Source organism: Apium graveolens, chromosome 6, assembly GCF_009905375.1.
Source record: "Apium graveolens cultivar Ventura chromosome 6, ASM990537v1, whole genome shotgun sequence".
NCBI lineage: Eukaryota > Viridiplantae > Streptophyta > Magnoliopsida > Apiales > Apiaceae > Apium > Apium graveolens.
In genome coordinates, this window is record NC_133652.1 from 180,867,941 (window position 1) to 180,886,778 (window position 18,838).

The window sequence follows — 18,838 nt, forward strand, 5'->3', positions numbered from 1 at the left end:
CAACAATGCAAGATGCAATGCTACAATGTGTTAAGATATGCTGCAAATATAGAATACCTTAATTATCCTGAACCATACGATTCATGTTGAGCAACCTATTACATAGAAATATGTCCAAACCTGACTCACGACCTCGACAAACTGCACTAACAAATTAAATTTATACATTATTAAACACAATCGTTTAAAGCTACATTACAGATCATTCATTTATTGGATAAAAGATATAGACTGTAATCACCAGACATTACAGATGCTTCGATGGTTGTTACGGGCTCGACTATATTTCGTCGGATATCTGATCTGTTTTCGGCCAGAGGTTGGAGAATCGGATCGCACATCTGTCCACAACCTCGTTACTTAACAACTAAAACGAATAATAATTGTCATAAACAATGATTACAAAATAACGATACAAACGTTTAAAAAAATAGAGAAGATATAGTATGATCATACAGATTCATACCGGGCATGTTGTCTTCAAAGGTAGTAGAACGTTGGCTCCTATTTATAACTTCAAGGTTATGCAGTTAGTCTTCTGAATTTTGGGTTCTGCGATACAAAATTATTAGGTTTTGTTAAAATATTATCGGACATATGATTGCACAATAGATAACAAATCATCGGTAATACAAATTCGATAGGAGATGATGATGTATACAATTATTCAGATTCGTATATATGGCCTGTAACAAAGAAAGAAGAATAAGATAATCATTATTAAGGTAAGTAGTAATGATTTTTGAATTTGAATTACTGAAAGCATGAATTGTGGATCTATAATTGATTTGATAAAATAACAAATCTATTTTAATAATATGTTTGATCTTTTTAATATTGAAAAGTGATTTTTTAATAATTATAAATACCATTTAAGATATGGATAGTCTATGAATCTATGCAAATTTGTATAAGAATTAGTATGTTTAGGAATATGGGTCGACCCACTGGTCAAATTTTAAAAATATGGGTTAAAATATTTACAAAAATGTCATTACTAATACAAAATTTTGAAAATTTTCATTAGTGCTCATTAATATATAATAGATTCAAATCACAATATATTTCACATATATTGTTGTGAAAAGGAGTGGAAGAGAAGACTTATAAGAGGATAAATGTTAAAACGCATTGCTTCGTTGCCTTTATGCTTTAACAACATGTATCCAAAATACTATCTCTGAAATAAAGGAACGGTGGTCAAAATTCAGCTACAAAATATTATAGAGATACTTACCGAATGTATGATACCTCACATCCTTAGAATTTAGTAAAAGTTTATTAAGGTTGGATATCAAAAAATAAAAAAGCTTTTGAAAGATATAATCAAGACATTATCGTATGTGGATATTTGGATATCTTTTTTTGTCAGGATCGTACGTGAGATATTAAAAAGAAATTATGACATAAACTCAATATCATCACAATAAATTAGTTTGAAATATATATATATATAAACATTAACAAAATATAAATAAAGTCAAAGATCCACGGAGTATCAAAAAAATTATAGAAAATCTAATAATTTTTTAATGAAAACCGGGGAATATCTGTAGAAATATATTTGCAAAAATGTAGATAAAGATTAGAGGCAATAATTGGGGAAATGAGTGTACTAAAATCATGAAAATACACTCCATTAACACGGATATTTAGTCACCCTATGTTGGTCCCACAAACGAGGCTTCCCAACGTCAACATAAAGGACCCCCCCTCCCCTCCCACCAGTCCACCTATATATACACCCACAAACCTATACACACATCCTCCCTCGTCAAAAATTACATTACAAAACATAAAAACCATCCTCAGACACAAATTCGAACGTTACAACGCATCACAGACCCAGCAATGTCCTGTTCCTTTGCACTCTCGCCGGTTTTTTCTCCATCAAAATCCCCGTCCCGGCCCCACTACTGTAAGCCCACTTCTCTCTCCTCTTCCCCGGAGATGCGGACCCTGACTCACTCCCCGTCGCCGTCTCTGCTCCGGAAGCCACCCTGTGGACTCGTAAAGGGCTCTAATGACGTCGTTTCCAAGAGGAAGAGGCCGGCGAAGCTGGATATTCCGGTGCCGAATTTGAGGTTTGGGTTTGATTTGGAGACGCCGAGGCCGCCGGAGAAAGAGTCGGTGGAGGAGGAGGGAGATGGGTATGCTGTTTATTGTAAGCGTGGCAGGAGAGAAGCTAGGGAGGATCGTTACTCTGCTATGATCAACATTCATGCTCATCCCAAACAGGTTTTGCTTCTTTCTTAATCAAATATTTGTATGTATATGTCTGTTTAATATTATGATATTATTTAATTGCGTGTGTGCGTCTGTATAGATTATTTGTTTCGTTCTTATGATGCATTAGATTAGTAACATTGTGATATTGGTTCAACTAAATATATGCAATTGTGTATAGGGGATTTATTTGATTTGATTTGATTTAGTTATGTGTGTTTATGGATAGGGGATTTATTTGATTGATTCAGTTATATGCGTGTGTTATTTAGTAATGATGTTAAATTTGTGGACTGGAGACGCGTTGAGTATTTGAATTTTATAGGGGGTGGAGTTTTTTATGAGTACATACATGACAAGACTTTGATTAATATGAAGACGTTTTAATTAGGTGATTACTTGTTTTTCTTTTGATGGATTTACAGGCTATGTTTGGAGTTTATGATGGGCATGGAGGTACAAAGGCTGCTGAGTTTGCTGCTGCCAACTTGGATAAGAATGTTGTTCACCAAGTAGAGAAGATGGGTGATCAAGACATTGAAGCAGCTGTCAAGCTTGGGTATTTGATTACTGATTCCGAGTTTCTTAAGGAGGGTTCTCATGGTGGATCCTGCTGTGTTACTGTTTTGATCAGGAAGGGAGAGCTTGTGGTTTCAAATGCTGGTGATTGCCGTGCTGTTATTTGCAGAGGTGGAGATGGTGTGGCCCTCACATCTGATCACAGGCCTTCGAGGGAGGACGAGAAAAACAGAATTGTGGCACTCGTAAGCTTTTAATCGCCTTAACTTCTCAGTTTTATCATCCTTTGCTGTATGCTGCTGGTTAAACTCATGAAAATGTTTACATGTTTATGCAGGGTGGATATGTAGATTGTAACCGCGCAGGGGTTTGGCGAATTAATGGATCTTTGGCTGTGTCTAGAGGAATTGGAGATGAGCACCTAAAGCAATGGGTGACAGCTGAACCAGAAACAAAGGTTCTTGCAATTGAACCTGATTTTGAGTTCCTGATACTTGCTTCTGATGGTTTATGGGATAAGGTATTAGTTTATTACTCTAATGAAGTTTTTATATAGTTTAAGTTTTTGAAGCTAGGCCGCCTAACTTGTATCTTCAATTGACAGGTTAATAATCAGGAAGCAGTTGATGTAGTTCGTGCTAATGAGGCAAGCATGGATAAGCTTGGAGCACTTGAAGTGTGTAAAAAGCTAGTGGAATTATCTGTTTCGCGAGGCTCACTTGATGACATCAGTGTTATGCTAATTCCATTGGGACAATTTTGTTGATACTTCCCGATTCCGTGACTGACGAAGAAGTTACTTAACATTAGCAAACCAGGCAGGTTTTAAAATAGCAATGTTAGTGATCTCATCTGGAATGTGATTATAGGAAATTAAGAATAATAAGTGGCTCAGCTGACAACATTGTTTCATTCTTTATACATTATTCATTAATTCTTTTGATTCTTTGTTCATCTGATGTCCAGTGATACAGTTATATTTTAAATGATACCAGAAAGACTCTGTACATGATATTTAGCATGCAATAGCATTATACCTGTGTTTCAGCAGTTTTTATGTTAATTTAATTACTTAATGATATTGCTGCACTCTCGATTCTAGCTATTTACCTGCTTGTATGTAGTATTTTGAGCTAGTGTCGGTCACCATGTTTAAGTCTCAATCTGATTTCGATATAGTATGCGTCCAGGATCATGGTGTTACGATTAAAAATGCAGAACATCAACAAGCTGAAGAACATGTATCTGATGTTAATTCTGAATTACAAGAAGCTGCTGAAAATGAACGTGAAGTGAATGAGTTTTTGACATTGAATGAGCTTAGAAAGTCTGTAAGGGAGACGAGGGGACCCAATTGGCTGAAGGATTACTACAGGGGTAAATCCGGAAGAAAGTATTGAGATTATTACAAGCATTATGATGTAGGGTTAAGATTTTTACTAGCATTATGACAGATGTAAGGTTAGGATTGTTGCTAGTATTTTCCTTGCGTTTGTAATATATGATGATGAATGTTGGAAACAAAGGGTTAGGAATGAAAATTATTATTTCACTTAATCTTTCTTTTTCTTCAAGTCTAGCCGAGACTAAAAACTAGCTTCACTGGTGCTTTCATTGAGAGGGCTACCATGCCAAAAACACCCAAGTTGTCCAAGTCCTTGAAAATCTCACCCAACAACTCACCCAATTTACAGAAACCTTTACCAATCAACTTCAACAAGTGCAGAATCAAGTCAATGGCCTTCAAGGTCGGGATGAGCAACACAATTACATATATAATTGTAATAACCCCAATTTTTGGAGATTTTTGAAACCCGGATGAATAGTAACTTTTGCTGACAATGCTGATTAAGAAAAATTATCAGACCACGATATATAGGAATACTGTTATGGAAATTCTAAGATCATATTAGTATTCCATAAAGAAAATAAGTGTATGTAAAAGCTGTCGGATTTTGAAAACGAGCACTTTTATTTTTCCCCGAGATTTCCACCAGACATTAAGGGATTTAAGGAATTAATATTAAGATGAAGGATTTTAAATTCAAGGATTATAAAGGAGAATTAATTTAGGTATTAAAAATACCAAGAAGATTTTATCAATAAAACCATTAAGGTATTTAACCAAACGATCAACGAGATTGAGTGATAACCGGACAAAGAAATGAATAACGACTCTTGTAAATACCTTTGCAAGTGGCAAGGCAAGTGGATGGTTGATCAAACAAGAAACCAAGTGATAGTTAGGAAGGAATGGCTAGTTAATTATATAGTTAACTAGGGATGATCTCATCTCACCACAAATCACCAACACATGGCAAATGGTGAGATCATCTTCCACTAACTCCTTTGTTTATTATTAACCTAGCAAAATATCAAGACAACCCATCATTATCCACCACATTATTCCACCAACACAAGAAAGCAAAAGCATTTCCTCCCCCATTTCCATTGCTCTCGGCCAAAACAGAACCAGCACACTAAAACTGCTGTATCTCCTTCATTTCTCACTCAAATATTGTGTTCTATAGCTCGTTGGAAAGGTATTGAGATGGCCTACAACTCTTGTTCACAAGTATCGTCCAAATAATCATGGTAAGACCCTCATTTTTACAGTTCTTTAAATCGGACTTTTAGAAACTTCAAAGCCTAACTTTGTGTTCTTGATTTCTTTGGAAAGATCAAGCTTGTAGGAGGCTCCCTAAGGCTTCCTAGAAACTTAAAACCTCCCAAGGAAGGTATAAACTTCAAACCCTAACCTTTACTTTATTTGTTAGTAAGTTTAATGGTTGGTTTTGTGAAATGAGAAGCATGGATTGTGATTATTAGTAGTTTGGTTTGATTTGGAAGTGTTTTGGTAATTGAAGCTTGATTATAGTTCATAGGTCTTGATTATGGTTGTTTGAGTTGAAAACCTTGGAGATTATGGACTGATGTGGTATGATTTAGGTGAAGTTTTGTTGTATTGATGGTTATGAGTTGGTTGGTGGTTAATTGGAGTAGTTTAAACATTGGTAATCGCGTAAACATAGCCGTCGTAATGTCCGATTTACTTTAGAATGCTTTTGTTCATAACATTTGGACCTGAGAACTCCCTGCTAGATTATGACCATTGCCATGTTTAGATAGTTCATGTTACGAGCTTCGTTTTGATATGTAGTTCGTTTGATTCCGATGTACGGTTTAGGAGAAACGACCGTTTTAAGTAACGGCGTTTCGCGAACGAAACTTTTCCCCTCGCCTTACTTTGAAACATAGGTTAAAGACCAAAAAGGGTTAATTAATGTATGAAACATTTATGGTAAGTGTGTTAGGCAGTTGTTAAGACACTCACGAAGGAATCGCCTTAAAACTCGTAAAGGTTAAATTATTAAAAATGGTGGAGCCGAGGGTACTCGAGTGACTTAAGAGAATCAGTAAGCACAAAACGAGCGTTAGAGTCTGAGTTGGTTAGAGTATAGATTTACAAGTGACTTTGGTTTAATTCCAACTTACTTGTTGCTTATAGGTTACCAGACTCGTCCCGAGCCATTCGTAACCCCCAGTCGCTCAGGCAAGTTTTCTACCCGTTATACTGTTGTTGTGATGTATATATGTATTTGCATTATCTTGCGATAGATGCATGTTGGTTAATTAGCAAATGTTACAATATATTGAAGTATGCTGCTATGATATATATATATATGCATGCCTGTTTCGTATTCTTTCTATATATATCTGTTGATTCAGTTGATAATACCTATGTTAGAGGATAGCGGTAACTTGCATATACCCTTAGTATAGGGACCCAAAAGGTGGAAATATTTTCTAAACCGGGAGTCGAGGATCCCGAGTAGATTTTGTATATATGTATATAAATATATATATATATATATATACTTATATATATATGGTTATAGTTTTCCAAACTATTAATCGAATAAGGTTTATTCGATAACTTTTATTTTATTAATTGAATCCTATTTCGAATATTCATTCGAGGGCTTATGACTCAGTTTGTTTTATCATTTGAATATTACTTGAATATTCTTTTGAGGACTTATGACTCCTTTTATTGTATTAATTGAATATTATTTGAATATTAATTTGAGGATGTATGACTCCTTTATTTTTATTTAGTGAATATTATTTATAATATTCATTCGAGGTATTATGACTCCACTTATTACTGAATAATATTCTTTATTTTATAAAAGAATAATGTTCGATAATCAAACTTATTTTTGATTATTCAAATAAAGATATTACTTTCGTATAAGTATATCTTTGATTATTTGCTATTCAGTTCAAGTATAAGTTTTCCAACTTCTACCTCAATTATTCTTTATGGGAATATTATTTAAATAATAATATTCAGATATTTCTTTCATATCGGGACTGATTTATTTTAATAAATCAGTATTACTCCAAACATTCTTAAAAATATTTTCGAGTCATCAAAATGAATTTAAAAAGGGTAGAGCGGATCCCAAAACTTGTTTTCAAATTCAAGATCTTCCATTTTAAGGGGACTTGAATACTCGCTCAAAAATCTAGGGGATTCGGCTCTATGGTGTATTTTATATTCGCAACAAGGTTGCAGTTTTGGTAAATGAATTGATTACTTACCCAACGTTCGGGAAGTAAGTCCATCTATTGAGTCGGCATAAGCAACATGGGCTCAGTGGGCGTCCATGATATTGTAAGTGGCTCAGTGGGAGTCCATCAAATGCATAAGTGGCTGAGTGGCAGTGCAGCATAAGGTCCTATTGTGGCCAGGGTGATGACCAGTGGGGAATTCGTTCATCTACTAGTAGAAAAGGTTACTTATGGGTATCTTTGCCTGATCAGCAAGATATCTGGTTTATGCCAAAATTCTTTTCCTTTCCAAAATTCATTGGATGTTTCAAACTCTGTTCATACTTCACATGACAGAGGTTTTCAGGAAATGTATAAAGGAAGATGTATATGTGGATATATATATATATACATATATCAGAACTTAATGAAGTATATCATAACTTCATTTCCTTTAATAATATTTTAAAGATTTAATCTATTCAAATCTTGTCTTGTAGTCTCATCTATGTGATGAACTGTTGAAAGCTCATTATACTTTGAACAATGGTAGTTCAAGTAGCTTTATAAATGATATAAGTGTAGTGAAGTATTTGGTAACTTCATCTTTTAAACTTATATCTAGTTAATAATTGTCTTATGAATGACAAAGATTTTCAGAAAAGCGTTGAGACAAGGTTAGATATATGAGATCACCTTGCAACGATATTTTTTTTATACAGTTATACACTGGAACTCTGTGTGTATTATGCATGGAAGAGGACTTCCCATATTTTGAAAAGTATATATGTATATATACTGAATATTTTGCGACTTCATCGCATTAAGATATCAAACTTGGTTCATTTCTTTTGACCAAGACTTTCATGAGTACTATGAGAAGGCTCATATTGTTAATCATTATACATATTATTTTGGTGGGCTTGCTGCTCACCCTTGCTTTCTTCTTTCATCACACAACAACAGATAGAAAAGATGAACATGACTAAGCTCCCAATTCGCAGGCGGATAGAAAACATTCCGCAGTTTCCTGTAGGCATGGATGTCGCTGTAGCTGAGGTAGAAACTACCAATAGGCTAGGTTTTCAACTTATGATGTACCAGACTTATGTATAATTATGAATTGTAATAATGGCAAAGAAATGTAAATTTATTCAGAAACCTTTTTAGGGTGTATTGACATATAATTGTGGAATAAAACGACTTGTGTTATTTTTTTTTAGTATTCATCTCTGAGACTATAACTTTTGGTGTGTGTGTGTACATTGTGGGGTCACAGTAAAGAGTAGTTGATTGTTTAATAAGATTGGGTGTTGTTAAGGGAAGTGGAACTCGTGACAACCCGGATCCCCGACCCCGGATTTGGGGGTGTTACAGAAATGGTATCAGAGCTAAGCGTTATAAACCTCAGAGATGATGTGACGTAAAGATAATAAGTTCACTAAGATAATAAGAACTCTTGCCAAGTTCATAGTCGGGCTACCTAAAGTAGTACTAACAGTTAAAACCCTTACGGGAACCCTTATAAGTATCGTGATAGTAACATAGTTCGTTCTCGTATAGGGCATCGGGGCACCGAACCCTGAGGTTCAAGAGCATCAGCATGAGGATGTTTTATTACAAGTTGGAGATCAAATTGTGAATCCGATAGAGTACCCCAATGAGGGACCGGATGAGGTTCAGATTGAGAATGTTGTGGTTGAGGATGTTATTCCGGAAAGGATTTTGGCTGAGGAGGATCTCATGGAGGATCCTGATGAGAATGAAGAGAGGACCGCTGAGGAATTGATGACCGTAGTCAGGGCGACTACCAGAGCAAGAATGGCCGCGAGGGTGGCACTAGAGGATGAAGAGTTACCAAGGGCACAAAGGTTAATGAGGGCAGAAGGAGTGGGGCCTTCCACGACACCAATTATACCAGTATCAGACCCTCTTCCAGAGGTTTCTGTAGACATCCATGAGGTTCCACCAATTCCTGTTCCCTCCCCTGTACAGAGCCCAACACATACTGAGGAAATGCCACCTTTATCTCCTGCACCATTGTCACCTGATACCGTGCTTGGTTATCCGTTTGGATCTCCTGGGACTGCACCACCTGCACCCCATGGACTGCTAGATGCTACCACTCAGGCTTCTCTTACCGCTGATTATCATATGACTTTGGGTGGCCTGTCAGAGGCCCGGAATGTTAGGAGTGATCTGTTGGATCGACTTACTGCACCAAGGATTGAGGGTGGGATACTTCCGGCAGGATTAGCGTATAGCATGGAAAGGATTGAGGCTACCACCCATGTTACAGCTAGAGGCCATCTTGGGGGTCAGGTTGATCCAGCTCTACTTGCGACTATCTTAGACCTCATCACCTCTGTGATGGAGCAGGTTAGGGATGTCGTGCGTGCTCGCATCTCTTAATCCATGGTAGTGTGCAGAGCCAGAGCAATCAAACAAGGGTTTCATGTAGCACCGCTTTTGGAGGATTAGCCTAAGTTACAGATGATTAGTTTTAATGACTAGATGATTATCTATGATAATACCTTCAGGATAGAAGCGATCAGATCAAATGATGTAATTCTCTTTAATGTGTTCAGTTGTTGTACCCTCGAACAAATGGTTATGTATATATTCGTTAATTTCAGTTCAGATCAGTTTGTTGTGATAAGATCACATTGTTAATTGCTCTATTAACACTTAAGAGAGTGTCATGAAGTTTATAGAACTTGAGAATTCATAATTCGCAATCGTGCAAGGACTGAACGAGGGAAAGACTTAAGCAAAGTAAGTAAGACAAATATCCAGAGATTCTCAAAAAAAATTTCCAAGTAATATGCCCCCACAAGGAATAAGATTAGGGGCAAACCTTGAATGTGATAATCAGGGAGGTCGCAATTAAGATATAAAGAACCCGGAATATAATAAAGTGGAAAATAAAGATTTAAATTAAAAGATGACCCCAATTATGGGGAGTAGGAAGAAATATTTAGACTAAGAAAGCAAAAGTCGAGCGAGATAAGGAGACCCGAGACGGTACTCCTATACGGAAATTCATGGACCTGTCTAAACAGAACTTATATTTTATTCCCAACCACCACCTTGAGGAAACAATGTGGTGTGAAATTCTTTCAGGACCTTTAAGTCGCTAAGCTCTCAGAGTTCCAAGGAACAAGCTGACCCAGTCGAGGCAAGAGCCTGGCTAAAGGAAATATAGGAATCATTTGAGATTCTAAATGATTGACGAACCACAAAAGACTGTTTTTGTCACTTACCCTCCTAAGAGAGAGACCACCCGCTGGTGAAAGACCAAGAAAGACACGGAGCCAGAGGTTAGAATAAACTGATTTAAGTTCAGTCAATTGTTTTCGGGAAAGTAATTCCCAAAGATAAGGAGATAGTGTAAAAGCTTTGGAGCTAGAACAAAAGTGGATGAGTATGATGAATTATGAATCTAAGTTGTAAAAGTTATCAAGATTCATTCTGAGGACACGAATCCAGAATGACGGGATGTTTGGAATCAATACTTATGTTGTGTTAGTTCATGAAATAATGATAAGAGAAAGGAAAATAAAAAGAAACTGAAGTGGAAAGGAATATAAAGGCAATAGAGTTTGAGGAATGATAAGGGAGTCGGGTATGAGGAAACCCTAAAGACTCGTAGCAATAGAAATAGAAAAGTATGTAATCGTCAGGATGAGGGTGATTCACCATGAGTTAAAGTTGATGATTGAAGGAATAAGAGATTCACATATTTTATCCCCTGTAAGTTGGGGGGATTCGAGGAAACCTTTAAATAGTTAGAAGGATAAATAATAAGACGCGGATAGACTAAGGAGACAAGAAAGTAAGAAAGTAGGAAAATTGGATGAAGGAAGTGACCTTCAATAATGTGAAATGTAAGACCGGTGGCTCGATACCCAGAAAGGGAGACGCCAGGTATGAGAGGTATCCTAACATTGAGATGACTGTTGAGATAAACAACAAAAGTAAATAAGGAATTATTAAGAAGAAGTTCACGTTGAACATGACCAATATCTTCCAGAACATCCATGTTATCATTACCAAATCAGGAAAGAAAAGCGGATGACCATTGTTATCTTTTGGAGGCCATATGGATTGACCTCAATTTGAATAAGGATGCTATTATGAAGTTAGGTATAGACTATCGAGGTGGGAATGATGAATAAGATAATCTATCAAGGATATATGACTTGATTTATCCATGGAAGGATGCATGTACCTTTTAAAGGTGGAATTAAGGATAGAACATCGGTAACTTAAAATGAATCCTCGGGGAATGCATAAAGGTTGGAATTTCACCCTTAATAGGGATAATGTGAGTTTTGACAGTATGAATTGGAAAGGATTAAGGTAATAACAACCTTTAAGAATCAGTGGAGAAATTTTTCAGAAGTATATAGACAATGATTCTGGTATTAATAAATGGTATCTTGATATGCCCTGTATCTAGGGAATACAGGAGGAACGATTCAAGGATAACCTTAGAGGTTTTACAAGGAGAAAGGTAATATTCAAAATTCTCAAAAATAGAAATGTTGATAAAGGAAATATGACGTAATTATAATGATGCAAAGTGGGGCACGTGTTAAACCACGAGAAGGTATGGATCGAACCAGTAATGGTCGAAGTTGTTCAGGGCAATTAGGACTTAAGATAAAAAGATGTTCTAATTATGATTGAGAGTCAGTCTTGACAGTGATTAACCTCTAAAGACTGAGGCAATAACTTATGGAAAAATGGTAATATTTTTTTTTTACTCATCAGATTTTAAGGAAAACATCTTCACATAAGCTGTGATTGAAATAAGGTAGAAAATTTATTTGGAGGTGGTTAAAATGACATTGACTGTAAGGAAATTTTACTATCAGGAAAGGCCAAAGAGGTGGCCGACACTTTAAAGGTAAGAGGATAATTATAGGTGCTTGTGCCAAAGGAATACAGTGATGATGGTTAAAGCTATGCAGGTTGTATTATGGTTTGGAAGATTGACATTCCTTCTGATGACTGTGCAATAGCCAACCGTAATAGTAGTTGGTAAAGGTTTAATTCGTGTAATCGCCATGAGCGGGCTATCTATCTCAGAAGGTACTATCTTGAGAATAATCCAGGACAATATTTCAAAAAGGACTAGACGAACCTTTGAGTTAAGTCTTCTATCGAAGGCATATGATTAAGAATGGTATTAACCTGCTATCGTTGCTTTGATTGAAACTCTTCTGCAATTTCATCTGCTTCATGTCATGTATGTATGGCAGGATAAGGAGTGTTCTTCATGAATCATGAATGGTGATTATGTTACCTCCTTAGAAGGATTTGATATGACATGTATGGACTCCGTATGGTTAGATATTAAGATTTCATGGAAAGTGAATGACGACAGTAGGTCAGTGGTGGACCATAGTAATGCAGCAATGATTCTGCGAATAATGAGCTGATTACAACCATGAGAGTTGTATTGGAATGGATGTTGAGATTGAGTACCACTAATCGGGTCGTGGTAATGTATAAGTTATCATTGATAGACTAATTAAGTAGAGTATCTACCTATTTAATATTTATTCCTTCTTAAGAAAAGAGAGTCGTATTACTATATGAGGAAGGTTGCGGTACAAGCATAGAATTCTAGTAACGATGATATCTAGAATGAGATCCCAGATTCGATTTTCGATGTCGAGGGAGTTTCAAAGGTGATTGTGTATAAGCTCGAGGAAGAGCATGGGTCCATAGAATGATGGACGGAATGGCGAAAATATTTAGGCATGTGAAATGCGATGCTATAATACTTGATGTTGATATAAATACATATATGTTTTGTTCTCCTATGACAAACCTCTATAGTTCAGAGGTAGGTTCCAAGCCAGATATTTTGTGGCAGTATATTTTTTCATATATACAATTCTCTTTAATTCGTTCTTTTCTCTTCTTTTCATTTCATGTAAGCTGAGAAGAACAACCCTTCCAGAAAGGGGAGGTATTGCCGAATGACTATCTATCTGTGTGATAGAAGCCTAGTAGGATACCATCTATTGTTTAATTGCTTGTCAAGTACTAAAGGCTGGCCACCTTCTGTACTAACTATGCGATATAACAAGTGTTCATGATCATAGTGATCTCTCAATAAATTCTTTTACTTCTATATGAAGGATTAAGCTTTCGAAAATAGAAACAGCTGAAAAAGGAGTAATAAAGTTGTGGTAGTATTCGGAATGGAAACACATTCGTGATACTAAGGTTGGCATGGTTATTAAAAGGTTATAGAACGCTAACGAGCAAAAGTATAACCAGTATAATATTAGGAACGGAAGGTAGTAGCGATTACAAACTGGAAAAGAATGGATATTGAGAAGCAAAAGCTCTAATGTTAAAAGCTATAATGAGAGTCTGTTCAATAGACTTGAAAGAATTTGGAATGATCACTTAACACGGATTGAGTTTTCTTACGATAATAGATCATATGTCAGTATTGAGATATCGCCTTATGAGATCCTTGAGGGAAGACAATGTCGATCTCCCTTATGTTAGGATAAAGTTGTAGAGCGCAAGATGCTCGGACCCGCAGTAGTCCAAAGGATCAAGGATATAATAGATTTTAATCAGAGGACGGCTGGTAGTAGCCCAAGATGGGAACACAAAGTATGTTGATTTGACACGAAAGGACAAGGAATAGGAAGTGGGGGACCTAGTGTTGTCATAGGTATTCCCTTGGAAAGGAAGGATGAAGTTCGGAAAGAAAGGGAAGCTAAGTCCACGAATTGTTGGACACTTGGATATATTAAGACATATTGGGAATATAGCATATGAGCTAGCCCTACCCCCGAATATGTAGCAAGTTCATAACGTATTCCACGTATCAATGTTAAGAAAATGTAATTCGGATGCCAGATAAATAGGGGCATATGAGCGCATAGACATGCAACCAGACGTAACCTATATGGAGCAACCAGGAAGGGTTATAGATCGAAAAGGGACAAGTGCTTAGGAGAAGGGTTATCAAACTAGTCAGAGTTTGGTGGTAGAACCATAATGTGGAAAATTGACTAGAGAGTTAGAAGGCACAATGCTAGAAAAGCATCCCCAACTGTTTTCTATCTGATTCCGGGACAGAATCCTTTTAAGGAGGGGAGACTGTAATAACCCCAATTTTTGGAGATTTTTGAAACCCGGATGAATAGTAACTTTTACTGAGAATGCTGATTAAGAAAAATTATCAGACCACGATATATAGGAGTACTGTTATGGAAATTCTAAGATCGTATTAGTATTCCATAAAGAAAATAAGTGTATGTAAAAGCTGTCGGATTTTGAAAACGAGCACTTTTATTTTTCCCCGAGATTTCCACCAGACATTAAGGGATTTAAGGAATTAATATTAAGATGAAGGATTTTAAATTCAAGGATTATAAAGGAGAATTAATTTAGGTATTAAAAATACCAAGAAGATTTTATCAATAAAACCATTAAGGTATTTAACCAAACGATCAACGAGATTGAGTGATAACCGGACAAAGAAATGAATAACGACTCTTGTAAATACCTTTGCAAGTGGCAAGGCAAGTGGATGGTTGATCAAACAAGAAACCAAGTGATAGTTAGAAGGAATGGCTAGTTAATTATATAGTTAACTAGGGATGATCTCATCTCACCACAAATCACCAACACATGGCAAATGGTGAGATCATCTTCCACTAACTCCTTTGTTTATTATTAACCTAGCAAAATATCAAGACAACCCATCATTATCCACCACATTATTCCACCAACACAAGAAAGCAAAAGCATTTCCTCCCCCATTTCCATTGCTCTCGGCCAAAACAGAACCAGCACACTAAAACTGCTGTATCTCCTTCATTTCTCACTCAAATATTGTGTTCTATAGCTCGTTGGAAAGGTATTGAGATGGCCTACAACTCTTGTTCGCAAGTATCGTCCAAATAATCATGGTAAGACCCTCATTTTTACAGTTCTTTAAATCGGACTTTTAGAAACTTCAAAGCCTAACTTTGTGTTCTTGATTTCTTTGGAAAGATCAAGCTTGTAGGAGGCTCCCTAAGGCTTCCTAGCAACTTAAAACCTCCCAAGGAAGGTATAAACTTCAAACCCTAGCCTTTACTTTATTTGTTAGTAAGTTTAATGGTTGGTTTTGTGAAATGAGAAGCATGGATTGTGATTATTAGTAGTTTGGTTTGATTTGGAAGTGTTTTGGTAATTGAAGCTTGATTATAGTTCATAGGTCTTGATTGTGGTTGTTTGAGTTGAAAACCTTGGAGATAATGGACTGATGTGGTATGGTTTAGGTGAAGTTTTGTTGTATTGATGGTTATGAGTTGGTTGGTGGTTAATTGGAGTAGTTTAAACATTGGTAATCGCGTAAACATAGCCGTCGTAATGTCCGATTTACTTTAGAATGCTTTTGTTCATAACATTTGGACCCGAGAACTCCCTGCTAGATTATGACCATTGCCATTTTTAGATAGTTCATGTTACGAGCTTCGTTTTGATATGTAGTTCGTTTGATTCCGATGTACGGTTTAGGAGAAACGACCGTTTTAAGTAACGGCATTTCGCGAACAAAACTTTTCCCCTCGCCTTACTTTGAAACATAGGTTAAAGACCAAAAAGGGTTAATTAATGTATGAAACATTTATGGTAAGTGTGTTAGGCAGTTGGTAAGACACTCGCGAAGGAATCGCCTTAAAACTCGTAAAGGTTAAATTATTAAAAATGGTGGAGCCGAGGGTACTCGAGTGACTTAAGAGAATCAGTAAGCACAAAACGAGCGTTAGAGTCTGAGTTGGTTAGAGTATAGATTTACAAGTGACTTTGGTTTAATTCCAACTTACTTGTTGCTTATAGGTTACCAGACTCGTCCTGAGCCATTCGTAACCCCCAGTCGCTCAGGCAAGTTTTCTACCCGTTATACTGTTGTTGTGATGTATATATGTATTTGCATTATCTTGCGATAGATGCATGTTGGTTAATTAGCAAATGTTGCAATATATTGAAGCATGCTGCTATGATATATATATATGCATGCCTGTTTCGTATTCTTTCTATATATATCTGTTGATTCAGTTGATAATACCTATGTTAGAGGATAGCGGTAACTTGCATATACCCTTAGTATAGGGACCCAAAAGGTGGAAATATTTTCTAAACCGGAAGTCGAGAATCCCGAGTAGATTTTGTATATATGTATATAAATATATATATATTTATATATATATATATATATATATGGTTATAGTTTTCCAAACTATTAATCGAATAAGGTTTATTCGATAACTTTTATTTTATTAATTGAATCCTATTTCGAATATTCATTCGAGGGCTTATGACTCAGTTTGTTTTATCATTTGAATATTACTTGAATATTCTTTTGAGGACTTATGACTCCTTTTATTGTATTAATTGAATATTATTTGAATATTCATTTAAGGATGTATGACTCCTTTATTTTTATTTAATGAATATTATTTATAATATTCATTCGAGGTGTTATGACTCCACTTATTACTGAATAATATTCTTTATTTTATAAAAGAATAATGTTCGATAATCAAACTTATTTTTGATTATTCAAATAAAGATATTACTTTCGTATAAGTATATCTTTGATTATTTGCTATTCAGTTCAAGTATAAGTTTTCCAACTTCTACCTCAATTATTCTTTATGGGAATATTATTTAAATAATAATATTCAGATATTTCTTTCATATCGGGACTGATTTATTTTAATAAATCAGTATTACTCCAAACATTCTTAAAAATGTTTTCGAGTCATCAAAATGAATTTAAAAAGGGTAGAGCGGATCCCAAAACTTGTTTTCAAATTCAAGATCTTCCATTTTAAGGGGACTTGAATACTCGCTCAAAAATCTAGGGGATTCGGCTCTATGGTGTATTTTATATTCGCAACAAGGTTGCAGTTTTGGTAAATGAATTGATTACTTACCCAACGTTCGGGAAGTAAGTCCATCTATTGAGTCGGCATAAGCAACATGGGCTCAGTGGGCGTCCATGATAGTGTAAGTGGCTCAGTGGGAGTCCATCAAATGCATAAGTGGCTGAGTGGCAGTCCAACATAAGGTCCTATTGTGGCCAGGGTGATGACCAGTGGGGAATTCGTCCATCTACTAGTAGAAAAGGTTACTTATGGGTATCTTTGCCTGATCAGCAAGATATCTGGTTTATGCCAAAATTCTTTTCCTTTCCAAAATTCATTGGATGTTTCAAACTCTGTTCATACTTCACATGACAGAGGTTTTCAGGAAATGTATAAAGGAAGATGTATATGTGGATATATATATATATATACATATATCAGAACTTAATGAAGTATATCATAACTTCATTTCCTTTAATAATATTTTAAAGGTTTAATCTATTCAAATCTTGTCTTGTAGTCTCATCTATGTGATGAACTGTTGAAAGCTCATTATACTTTGAACAATGGTAGTTCAAGTAGCTTTATAAATGATATAAGTGTAGTGAAGTATTTGGTAACTTCATCTTTTAAACTTATATCTAGTTAATAATTGTCTTATGAATGACAAAGATTTTCAGAAAAGCGTTGAGACAAGGTTAGATATATGAGATCACCTTGCAACGATATTTTTTTTATACAGTTATACACTGGAACTCTGTGTGTATTATGCATGGAAGAGGACTTCCCATATTTTGAAAAGTATATATGTATATATACTGAATATTTTGCGACTTCATCGCATTAAGATATCAAACTTGGTTCATTTCTTTTGACCAAGACTTTCATGAGTACTATGAGAAGGCTCATATTGTTAATCATTATACATATTATTTTGGTGGGCTTGCTGCTCACCCTTGCTTTCTTCTTTCATCACACAACAACAGATAGAAAAGATGAACAGGACTAAGCTCCCAATTCGCAGGCGGATAGGAAACATTCCGCAGTTTCCTGTAGGCGTGGATGTCGCTGTAGCTGAGGTAGGAACTACCAATAGGCTAGGTTTTCAACTTATGATGTACCAGACTTATGTATAATTATGAATTGTAATAATGGCAAAGAAATGTAAATTTATTCAGAAACCTTTTTAGGGTGTATTGACATATAATTGTGGAATAAAACGACTTGTGTTATTTTTTTGAGTATTCATCTCTGAGACTATAACTTTTGGTGTGTGTGTGTACATTGTGGGGTCACAGTAAAGAGTAGTTGATTGTTTAATAAGATTGGGTGTTGTTAAGGGAAGTGGAACTCGTGACAACCCGGATCCCCGACCCCGTATTTGGGGGTGTTACAATAATGCATTTGTCCCAAAACCTAAGTTAACATTCCCTCGATTTGAAAGTGGAGAGCCAACATAATGGTTATATAAAGTTAATAAGTTTTTTGAGTATCATCGAACTCCGGAAACTCATAAACTTTCATTGGCTACTCTACATCTTGATGGAGCTGCTTCTACATGGTATCAGTGGATGGAGACTAACCATCTTGTGCATACTTGGCCAGAATTTGAGATGCAAATTCGTATTCGATTCGGACCT

The 18,838-nt window shown here is 35.8% G+C and overlaps 1 protein-coding gene and 1 long non-coding RNA gene across 5 annotated transcripts; both read left to right on the forward strand.

The window, feature by feature from the left end:
• The first annotated feature begins 1,754 nt into the window (after window positions 1-1,754).
• On the forward strand, window positions 1,755-4,302 carry LOC141668160 (putative protein phosphatase 2C 53). 3 transcript variants are annotated; one of them, XR_012552943.1, is made up of 5 exons: window positions 1,755-2,238; window positions 2,652-2,990; window positions 3,083-3,265; window positions 3,350-3,563; window positions 3,936-4,302. XR_012552943.1 is itself a non-coding variant. In XM_074474872.1 (4 exons), exons 1-4 carry the CDS (start codon window positions 1,852-1,854, stop codon window positions 3,509-3,511), a joined length of 1,071 nt encoding a protein of 356 aa, XP_074330973.1. In that variant the 5' UTR covers window positions 1,755-1,851; the 3' UTR covers window positions 3,512-3,736. The 3 variants fall into 3 exon arrangements, 1 of the variants encoding a protein (XP_074330973.1); XR_012552944.1 differs by having other exon boundaries at window positions 3,964-4,302; XM_074474872.1 differs by lacking the exon at window positions 3,936-4,302 and having other exon boundaries at window positions 3,350-3,736.
• A 767-nt stretch (window positions 4,303-5,069) lies between these two features.
• LOC141668777 (uncharacterized) lies at window positions 5,070-18,436 on the forward strand. 2 transcript variants are annotated; one of them, XR_012553196.1, is made up of 3 exons: window positions 5,070-5,340; window positions 5,426-5,483; window positions 18,185-18,436. It is a non-coding gene; the product is annotated as an uncharacterized LOC141668777 (long non-coding RNA). The 2 variants fall into 2 exon arrangements; XR_012553197.1 differs by lacking the exon at window positions 18,185-18,436 and adding an exon at window positions 6,254-6,298.
• The last annotated feature ends 402 nt before the right edge of the window (window positions 18,437-18,838 follow it).